Genomic DNA, 10784 nt, shown 5'->3' with positions numbered 1-10784 from the left:
AAATTAATTTAATAATTATCTCAAATAACCAGTTGGTAGGGATATGAGCCTCATATCCCTACCAACTGGTTATTTGAGATAATTATTAAATAATAAATATTGAATTTTTAACCAGATATAAACAAATGAAATCTACTTTGTTTTAAAGATGATGATATTCAAAACTTTTACTTGAGGTAACTAAACTTTGACTAAAAGAAATGATTATTTATTACTTAAATATTGATATTTCAATAGAAAGTTATACCAATTTCTAAGCCAAATGATTTTCATAATTAATTGGACTATTGATATGCTATAATTTTGGCTTAATATCAATACGTTGGGTTTCAGATAGTTGATATTTATATAAACCAATTTTATTACTGATGTAAACAATATAAAAAGTTTCAATTATACTGTTAAATTGAGTGTGTGTATGTACACATTTCAATAATCCAAGCCCTGATTAACTGAGGTTTCACATTATCCAAGACCAGCCAGTAAGTATAATACACTACTTTTATATTAGTAATTACACCAGTAGCTGTAAATACTGTAGTACTTTTAATCCTGACTGTACTGTTTAGGAGTTGGTGACCGTGGAATGCAGGCATAAGTTTCTCACCCTTTTGCAACTGCACACTGCCTGTCTATCTGGCTATTGTTGGTACTGCTCACTACATCTTTTAGTAAGCCTTTATAAGGTTTACTAAAGATGTAGTGTGCAGCACCAACACACACAGTAAGTGAAAAAGGGAGTGTATTGAATAGTTTTTTTTTTTTTTTAATCTGAAATGGCCACAGCTGTCTGCTTTATCTGAGGTGGTGTAAATCATTTTTCCATGTTAGAAATAATGGAAAGTGAATTAATCCATTTCCAGTACCTAAACAATATCTATTTCAATAAACTTAAACAGCAAATGTACAAAATTTAAGGTAAAAATAACACTATTAAATGCCCTGATTGATTGATAGATAACATGGAAACAATAAAGTAAATACTGTATAATAAAATGAAAACTGTATTTCCTATACCTTAATGAGGAGTGGTGATGTTGCATATCTTAAGGTTACTATGCACTGCTTGGCTTACAAATAATCCTCTTGGAGATAATATAACCAGCTAAGTGCTTCTCATTATCCATAAATGTTAGTGACAGTTCAACTTGTCAATAATATGCATCTCCTGGAGGTCAACATTATCAATCTTTAGCCATATTTGCTGCTTTTATTGTTTGCTTGTTCTTAAGAACTGTGCATGATGTCATCTTAATTGGGTGAGATCTGTCACACATGTACTGCTTTTGTGCTGTGTGATAAATTTTTTTTCACCTCAATTGTCAATACTACAATCTTTTTCTTAGGCTTTGTTGCTTTCACACACTTCTTAGATACCCTAGTTAATAGAGTTAATATACAAGGTATGAGTCATATGTATAATTATACACACTGAAAACACATGCGTGTAACACTAAAGATGCTTTCATATCAAGAGCAAGAGACACCTTGGGTGCAAAACAGATGGTATTTATTCAGCAAGCGTGTTTTTTCACTGTATGTGCAGTTTGAATGTAGAAACACTGTTTGAACTCTGGTCAAATTTTTCTTGAATTTAATATTTGCACTCTATAACATTTGAAGTATAAGATACCACTAAATATATATATAATTTTTATTACATAATATTATAACATGACATAAAAATTTCAGTATAACTTTAAATATGCAATTCTAACATATAATTATGTTAAATCAAATCTCAAATTTTAATCAATGTAAATTGACTGGATTCTAGGCTATTATGATATTGATTGATTAAATTAACAAATTTGATATATATATAAAATCATATAGTAAACCAAACTCAAATTATATAGTCATAATTAGATGATAACATGTAACCAAATTACATAATCAGATGTTATGTAATTTTGAGTAAAGGTAGGCAATTAAGTCACTGTCTTATATTAAATTTATATTAATTAATTTACAGTATTCCTTAAGTCCAAATTACGTAATACTTGTATATTTAATTAGCCATGTTATAGCCTGATAATGGATCAAGCATTATTGTTTGATTATTAACAAATTTGACTTAGATATACAAATTAGACTACATTTGTTAGTTGAATCATTATTATTGTAGCCTGAAAATATCCAATTAATTAAATGTATCGTGTGTTAAATAATGCCATATAATAAAACAAAAACTAAATACCTTAATTAATTGATGTATATCTAAATATAGGATGTAAATTATATCAAGTCAGTGCATTGTCAAATTTCACTTGGCTGGTATAGTCGAGCTGCTTTTAAATTGGAATCTGTTAGATTAATGTATTGCTGAAGGGAATAATTGCAAAATAAAAATAAAATATGCAATATATTAGCAAAAAATATGCTAAGTTGAATGATCTGTTTAAAATTTGACCTTGTGTTTCAGTCATGTGAAGAAATATAACAGAGTTAGTTTCCAATAAAGGAGTCATCCTGGCTTATTAGTTTCATTATGCACAAATGATGATGCTTGAGTATGTTATGATCCATTCTGTCTTTACTTTAACAGATGCAAAAAGATTGAGATGACTGCAAGGTCTGGTGGCTGAGATGGCAGCCTACCACCGTGGGGGACCTGTGATCAAATTTGGACAGGTCAAAATACCCGGAGGATTTTTGGCAGGTGGTCTTTTCAGATAACTGAGCCCCTCCTTTGCCACCCAACTGCCTTATTGTGGGTCTGGCTTAACCCATAATGGGCTTGCTGAAAAGAGATGCTCTTTTTGTATTTTTATTCTAACTGCCCACAGGGCAGAAAGAGTTAGAATAAAAATACAAAAAGATATGAGAAATTCAATTAATGAAAAGAATTAATGATATATTTTTAAAACATTCTAAATATTGCTCATAACATAAATGCATTTTATGTTATATTGTGTAAAAAATTATATTTAACCACAAAGGTTTAAAATTTAATGTGGATTCTCTTCTTGAGAAATTCCTTCGTCTGGAAGCTCTGTTGAGAGAGGAAGTAGAGAAGTTGTTTACATAAAAACAAGATGTGTGAGATTTAAATGTAGCGTGGTTAAAAAAAAAAAACAGTACGGGCTGTTCTTGCTTTATGCAGTTCAATATATGTGAAATTTAGTTACTGTAGTAACTGTAAATAATTGCATAATGTACAGACTTTGCTGCTAATGCTTTAGTCCACAAACGACTAAATAATAGATGTGCATCATGATTGGTGTCCATTTGCATCTCTTCTTTCAAAGTTGCTGCATGTCTGTTGTTCAGTTTATGCACAGACATCAAACCTTGTGTTGAAATTTTAAATTTATCTGAGTGAAAGCCACTAGAATTTGTTGTATGACATTATTTCATGCATTTTTGAATCCATGTTTTTTTATCTTGCACCGCAGTTATTGCCAATAAGTGTTTAAATGACTAATAAATAATGAGCCAAGTAATTGGAGTTTCACATTGTAAACAAATGGCTATTAGATGTTAAATGTCTTACTAGAAAACAGTTCAGCAGTCTTCTTTCTCACTTCTTGTAAAAATCCTTAACAATTTGTTTTCCACTTGTAGTCATATTTTACAAAAATGAGTAATCAAAAGAGGGAATTTGTGGCTAATAAGGATGAAAGTGCAACAAAGAATCGATAAAGGATAATATTAGCAGTGAAAATGGATGCAATTAGAAAGTTTGACAAATATTTTTAAACGTTGTGGAGATTGTATTTTTCTCATTAATTGTTAAGATCCTGTTTTTTTCCATTCATCTGAGAATAAAGTAAATGATAACATATCAATATAACTAGAACCAAACCATAAAATGGCAGAATATGCAAGAACTAAATATTGGAGATTAGCCACACCCGATAAGAGATGTCATGGTATTTCATTGATGATATCTAAAAAGTTTGTCAATTGTCTATGCCAATTTTTCCTTCTTGCCCTGCAGGCACCGGAAATGTCTTCTTTCTTGTCTGTCGCAATTTTGACTAGATTCTCAATGGAGTGATTATGTGTGGTGTGATGGAACCTAACATGTCTGGATCAAATCTTCCATGAAAATCTGAGAATCTAGACTTCAATCTAAGGCTCTTGGAGTGATGAATGTGGTAAATGCACAGTCTGCTACTCCAAATTCGCTGCCTCGACACTAATTTAAAAAAAAGAATCTCTTTTGATCGTGATGAATATTTATTTTATATTTAGAAATGCTTGTTATATTCTAAATAATTTTAAACTAAGTTCAAGTTTAAAATTAGAAATTATCAAATATGCAGTTTGTTTTCTCAGCAGAAAATAATCATTGCATCTTTGTCATCAGCAGTTTTGTAGGTGAATAATCAACTTCTTTTCACTGAAATATGTTTGTGACAGGCTTTTTTTCTTTTCTAACTCTACTCTGTGGGCACTGAGGGATTCTTTTTGGCAAGGTCATTATGGGTTTAGCCTGGCCCACAATGGGCAGCTGTGTGGTATAAGGGACAAGGCCTGATATATTCAGATGGACCACCCTCTAAAAATTTTTATTCAATTATTCCATAAAAAATGTTTTGTGGTCTTAGAGAAGTAAGATCATTGCTTTGTTTTATTTTTAAAAATTTGTAAATTCTAAAAATAATAAGATTATCTCCAGACTAAAACAAGTAAAATTACTTTCTTATCCGACTTTGAGAGATTCAGTTAAGCAGACAAACAAATAATGAAAAAATACTAAACTTTAATTACCAATAAGTTTAGTATTTCTTCGTTGTTTGTTTGCTTAACTGAATCTCTTGAAGTCAGATAAGAAAGTAATTTTACTTGTTTTAGTCTGGAGATAATCTTATTTATTTTTAGAATTTACAAATTTTTAAAAATATTACCAATCCTATTGTTTAAATTTTATGAAATGTTTTATTTTATTTATTATTTTTATTTTTTGAGATATGTGCTTTATATTGTATTACATATGGCCATATTCACAAAGAAGGATCAAACATTAGAGGTTAACCATTAAATGTTTAAGTACTAATAGCAAAGAGAACAATAATTGATTAACTTCTAATTCTTGATCCTTGGTCGTGAATATGTCTGGTAATTCATTATAATTTAAGTTAAGGTTTTCTCTCTTCTATTTTCAGCAAAGATACTAAGTGTATTTTGGATACAATACCTATTGTAAGTATTTTCTAAAAAACTTTATGTATTAACCTTCAAAATAGTACCTTCATGGAAACTTTGATTAAACAGATAAATGAGAAAACCCCTAAAATTCAAACGGTGTTAAACGACAGTGGTGAGAATAAAGAAGAATTTGAAAATGAAGATACGCAGCCCCTTTTGGCAAAGAGATCGCCGCCTCCGACTTCGCCATCTCCGCTAAATACGAGCAAATTCGACATGGCCAAAATATCTAGTCTTAAGCCTACGAAAGTCATTATGGTTAATGGATCGTCTAGCAAAACTACAAATTCAGATACTAAAGAAGTGATAAATGAGGCACTCTCCGATAAATCTGTCGATGATGACGATGAAATATCAGATTCAGAAACACACATCTGTACGGTGAGTAAAGTTCTTTCATCTTATGTTACACATTTTGTTGTTTGACATACGTTTATTATCTTGACAGGAAACTTCATTTGCGGGTGCACATCCGATAACTCGGTCAATGTCCTCGGCCAGCGCCCGCCAAATATCTGTCCATTCCATAATACCACCTTCGAACCAGCTGTCGCCATGGCATGTTCCAGATATTGATGCCCCGGCTTCGAATCACATCATAAGACGTACCGTCATGACTACGGAACTATAATATTTTGCATATTTAATTAGGCCTCTAAGGTAGCATTACGACAGTTGAGATGGATTTGAACTATTTTAATCTTTTTAAAACTCAGGACACTATTTTAAGTTTGTCGTTGTGTGACCATGGCACTCCCTTCCAACAGTTTTAAGTGTTGGGCGTCGAGTGTGCACAGTTAAATCTATCAGTTAACGGACTAATGTGTCAAGACATTCCATTTAAGATCAGTTTCCGTCCAATCTTTCAAAATATTTTTATACATAAATTTTGATCACGTTTTAGATATCGTTATACTATTTGACATTAAAATTTTTATTGGATTTTCAATAGAAGGTTTTAAAACAGACCATCATGATTGGTCAAGCTACGCCATTCATTTAGGCACGAAAATACGACTTTCTCAATTCTATCTGCAAGTGATAGATTACAGAAAGTTCTGCCACTCATCCCTAACATCGCACTTATCCCGAGCGAGAGGCCGATCGATAGGGTTGCTGCAATAATTTCGGTGCCATTTTTATAGTCTTTAGCTTAGGAAATTACGTCGAATCGATATTAACTCTTAATTCTTTTTCATGAGAGCCAATTTGTATACGTTTATATAATTTTAGTGTTGTATGTGTACTCTTTTCCCTTTTTGATAAGACTTAGTATTATTGTGTAACGGCATAACATTTTACGATCAAATCCATCCATTTTTAGATTATCTCAGGTTGTTGTTGTGTCATTCAGATAATTATTAAATCACTAGATTATATAATGTTGTCTTAAAAATAATGTAAATCAAGAATTTCCTATAATTAAAGAACTTTACTCTCTTCTCGAATGTAAGATGTAATTTTTGTATGCTTTAATCTGATTGAAAATGAGTTCATATATAATCAATTCAGTTTTAAAGTAGTAAGGAGACCAGCTCCAATAAATTATTTATTTTTCCGAATTTATATACATTGTGCAAAAGCACATTTGTGTTTAAACGTATGTACAAGCCAGTTTATATTTATAAAAGTAATAAATAATACAAAAAAACAGTCCCTGACTACAAATTCTAATAAAATCTTCTTCACTCAATGCTTCATTTACTCCTGATGTTTTTTAGATCCATTCTCTTCCTCGATCTGTATTTATTGACACATGGAATTAAACCTTGGATTCGATTATAAGAAAAATATAGAACAATTTAACTTACTAATGCTAATTTTCGTCCAATGTTTCCTATTGTAACACCTCCAGAAAAGACAATGGAAGGAAGCCACGATCTGATGTATAAAAATTCTCTCTCTGTAAATCTGTCAAAAGATATGATTAGTATAAATTGATTTATCATTAATTCTATAATTAATTTTAGACTTTGGCAAACTTACTTGCAGAATTCATGCTGTACTAACATCTGAATCATCAGTGTCGCCAGAATGGCAATGCCAATTCCCATTCCAAAACCACTGCGGGTGCGATCGAACACCCACCACAGACCTATTGACAAAACTGCCAAAGATATTGACAGTTCTAAATTGCTAGAAAAGTTTATTTTCTAAGTTTACATTAAGGATAAATATACAATATTAACCCCTTAATGCCCAGATTAATTAATTATTAAATAATTAATTAAATTAATTAATAATAATAATACAAATAATGTAAAATGTTTATATATTTAGTAAAAGGATACTGTGGTAGCATGATTAATGCCAACAAATAGCGTGATGCATCTCATCACTTTTGACCATTCTGGCGATTCCAAAAGTTGTTCACCAAGTTTACTGTCAAAGCACGGATACAACAATCCTACAATTGCTGAAAGAAATAAAAATACTTATTGTAGATGCCTAGAATTTTTGTTTAGCATATGTTAAAGTCCCAAAAGTATAGCACGGGAATATTATAACATTCTTACCCGATCCAATTCCACAAATCGTGGGAACCCACCAGGATGAATAGAGGAGTTTTAATACCAGTTTGTGTTTGAAGGATGGAAGATGATGCTGAATCTGAAGCATATTCAAAACCAAAGAGAGAAATGCACCCGTGGTGAAAAGACAGATTGCTCTCAACACCAAACTATTTTTACACTTCATGTTTATTATTCTAAAAACAAAAATTTTGTAATCATTACAAAATTGAAAAATTTACACCAGAAGGCTAATGGATATTTATGAACAGATATCTTATCCTCCTTATCTGTTACATTTCGAACTTTGTAGTTTGTACTTAACCACCCGGTTTCTGACCTACAAATGATAATCTATACACAAATCTAAACAAACGCAATGCAAGCTGTTTTGTTTTCATTTTATAGCTAGTATACAAGTTTAATTAAAAATTGAAAACAACTTCAGGAGATTATGCATGTTCTAGGCTATACAAGTAACAACAATAATATAAATAAAACAGAGGTATAAAATCTATCAATAATCCTTGATCTGATCTGGTTATAAAATGGGTCAAAGTAGAAAATAGGCAACTCCTTTTTGCGGGATTATAAATTACGAGAATTAAACTTGTCGGCAGGTTATTAAACAGAAAATTTTGAAAACTAAAGAGCTTTCCATTGTAATAAAATAACTACACTACCATATCAATATTTTAAACTAGAATGGATATTAAGGAGCCAAAATTAGAACGGGTAAATCTACATTTGCCTCCGCATCAGCGATTTTGTATATACGCATGTATAGTGAATTCGTCACATTCAAATCTTCCTGTACTTAATAGATTTTTTTTCTTTAATTATAAAAGAAAAGGTATGCCAGGGTCTCTTAGGTTATGCTACTGATAGATAATTACTGCCCAAATCAGTCTACGTCAGTGTTTCCCAACGTGGGGCAATTCAAAAGTGGACTCGTCCAAAGTTTAAGTTAACAGTATAGCTGCTGTATGTTAGGGGGGCATAAGAATTTTAGAAAGGCTTAGGTCGGGCATAGCACAAAAAAGGTTGGGAAACACTGGTCTATGTTATTATACTTTCAACTGAAACATATTTTCAATTATTTCATTAGTCTGACAGCATTTTTGTAGATTAATGATTGAAAACATGAAAATTATACAATATATACCCTTGTATTTATTATATATATAATAATTTGTTTACTTTTTAATAAGCTCATCTTAGTCATATGCATAATATATTGTATAAAACATATGTTTTATAAATAATTAAGCTTGTCACCAGTAAAAATGTCAGAACACAACAACTGAAAATGTCATACTTCATTATTGTATACAACATATGTAATAAATAAGCTTCAAAATAATAATATATACAGTAAACAGTGATTAACACATTGGCATAATTACTTCTATCAAAATAATACAACTTTCAAGTGTCAACTTAAAAAAAATACTTTTAACCTTTCTTTTGTAATTATTAACATTAATTAATGATTAAATACGATAAACAATTATCAACGGCGCACAATACTTACCTATACTACCTTTCGGCTTTGTTATAATACTCTAACAAATCGAATACGGTTAACAACCCTTTAAATGCGGCCGCCATTTGCAATCCGTGATGTCACAATACGACCTACACTGTCACGTCAAACGGATGATTTGAAATTGTCCAATAACGATTCGTATCATCTCAGACCAGACGGATCTGCTAATCAGGACAGGAAGCGCCGTGTGACGTAGAAGAGATGTGATGTTATCACCTGATCGGATGATGTGGTCAAGGTCGTTAGTTGAGTTTCGTACAAAGGTTTTTCTTTTTTTTTTTTTTGTTTATAAATAGGAATTTACACTAAAAATTCTTACTTTTAATCGGTTTTTAATCATAAATTTTGATTATTGCTAATTATTTAATAAAATGACTATTTTTAGTACCGATCTTTCGCAAGTTTTGTGATTCAACACGTGAAAAACACGTGTTTCGGTGTTTTTATCCTTTGTTAATATAAAAAACGTGCATAAATGCCGAAGATTTTTATATATGAAGTTGTACAGTACGTCCGTTTGTCTGTCTTAAATTCTCACACTTAAATACACGCGTGTAGTGAATTTATTCATTATTTGAAGTATAAGTAATATTTAATTAACAGGATGATATTATTGCCTACGCTATGATGTCATACAGTGCCACTGTATGAGGCTGTTGGATTCCCAGAGGCTTTATGGTACTGTACAATGATTAATTATACTGTACCGTATTTTGCACATTATCATCATAGAGCAAAATCTCAGTTACGCTACTGACGTCACGTACGGTACATATTTTTACGCGCACGTGATTAATACGTAAAGTTTGTGAAGGTGAAATATGTGTATAAACTCCATACATGTTTGCTTTGTAGTTTTGAATGCAGCATTCAGAACCGAATTTCTGTACACGAAACATGTACAGCATCGCATATTTGGAATTAATACGTAATTTTTTCCAGTAAATTACGTTTAAAATATCACACCGATTTTTTTCGGTTAAATATCGTACATTTGTATCGTCCCGAATTAGGTCAGTGACGTCACAAGTAAAATCGATTGAAATAATTCAATAAAAGATGGATTTTCCCACTTTATATTTCATTTTTATTAATTGTTTAAAAAAATTCAATACTTTAAATCTCAAAAAATTTAAATTGCTGTCACAAAACAAATATATTTTTACAAAAATGAAAGCAAAACGAAAATTAACCAATCCCTACTCAGATTTTAAAAATTTAAATTCGAACGAACCAATCGCCGATGAAATTTTTGTTACGTTCGTATCGTTTTCATTTAAATTAATAATATCCAATAATGGGCGAATTTTTTTTTATTTAGAAATGCCCAAACTTTTTTCTAAAGTAAACGCCAATAAATGATAACTAGCGATTTAATTATTTAAACTTACGAAAGGAAAATTTTAAAGGAATTTACGAATAAAAAAATTACCGTAAATGTATAAAGAAATAAATTTTAGAGTTCTTGCTTCGAATAAATCCCAGGTCAAGTTATTTAGTGCAACTAAGCATAAAGTAAGCTTAGATTTTGTAAAGGTCACTGCGTTTTTGTAAAGAAATTGCATTAT

General features: G+C 30.8%; 2 protein-coding genes across 2 annotated transcripts in view; one reads left to right on the top strand and one right to left on the bottom strand.

The window, feature by feature from the left end:
- Nucleotides 1-6605, top strand: part of LOC111615934 — a gene marked incomplete at its 5' end in the record, with an annotated part of 9775 nt that extends 3170 nt beyond the window's left edge. Inside the window, 3 exons of the mRNA XM_023357370.1 lie at nucleotides 5115-5151; nucleotides 5224-5538; nucleotides 5606-6605. Of these exons, the coding sequence (XP_023213138.1) occupies nucleotides 5115-5151; nucleotides 5224-5538; nucleotides 5606-5788 (535 nt within the window). The remainder of the gene's footprint in view (nucleotides 1-5114; nucleotides 5152-5223; nucleotides 5539-5605) is intronic.
- An 88-nt stretch (nucleotides 6606-6693) lies between these two features.
- Nucleotides 6694-9442, bottom strand: LOC111615935 (insulin-induced gene 2 protein-like). The gene is made up of 6 exons (XM_023357371.1): nucleotides 9202-9442; nucleotides 7674-7864; nucleotides 7449-7573; nucleotides 7144-7310; nucleotides 6969-7068; nucleotides 6694-6897 (listed from the first exon to the last, which is right to left on the bottom strand). Exons 2-6 carry the CDS (start codon nucleotides 7852-7854, stop codon nucleotides 6859-6861), a joined length of 612 nt encoding a protein of 203 aa, XP_023213139.1. The 5' UTR covers nucleotides 7855-7864; nucleotides 9202-9442; the 3' UTR covers nucleotides 6694-6858.
- Nucleotides 9443-10784: the final 1342 nt, after the last annotated feature.

The sequence above is a fragment of the Centruroides sculpturatus genome, unplaced genomic scaffold (genome assembly GCF_000671375.1).
Source record: "Centruroides sculpturatus isolate CEXI.00-Female unplaced genomic scaffold, Cexi_2.0 scaffold2841, whole genome shotgun sequence".
Lineage (NCBI taxonomy): Eukaryota > Metazoa > Arthropoda > Arachnida > Scorpiones > Buthidae > Centruroides > Centruroides sculpturatus.
This window is presented reverse-complemented; position numbering and strand designations above follow the sequence as displayed.

What these genes read in the sequence shown, in the direction of transcription:
- LOC111615935 (XM_023357371.1), bottom strand. Translation starts at nt 7,854, where the DNA reads ATGAAGTGTAAAAATAGTTTGGTGTTGAGAGCAATCTGTCTTTTCACC. An exon ending in GATTTGTGGAATTGGATCGG is followed by an intron (nt 7,574 to 7,673) that starts GTAAGAATGTTA and finishes TATTTCTTTCAG; the next exon opens with CAATTGTAGGATTGTTGTAT. An exon ending in TTGGACGAAAATTAGCATTA is followed by an intron (nt 6,898 to 6,968) that starts GTAAGTTAAATT and finishes CAATAAATACAG; the next exon opens with ATCGAGGAAGAGAATGGATC.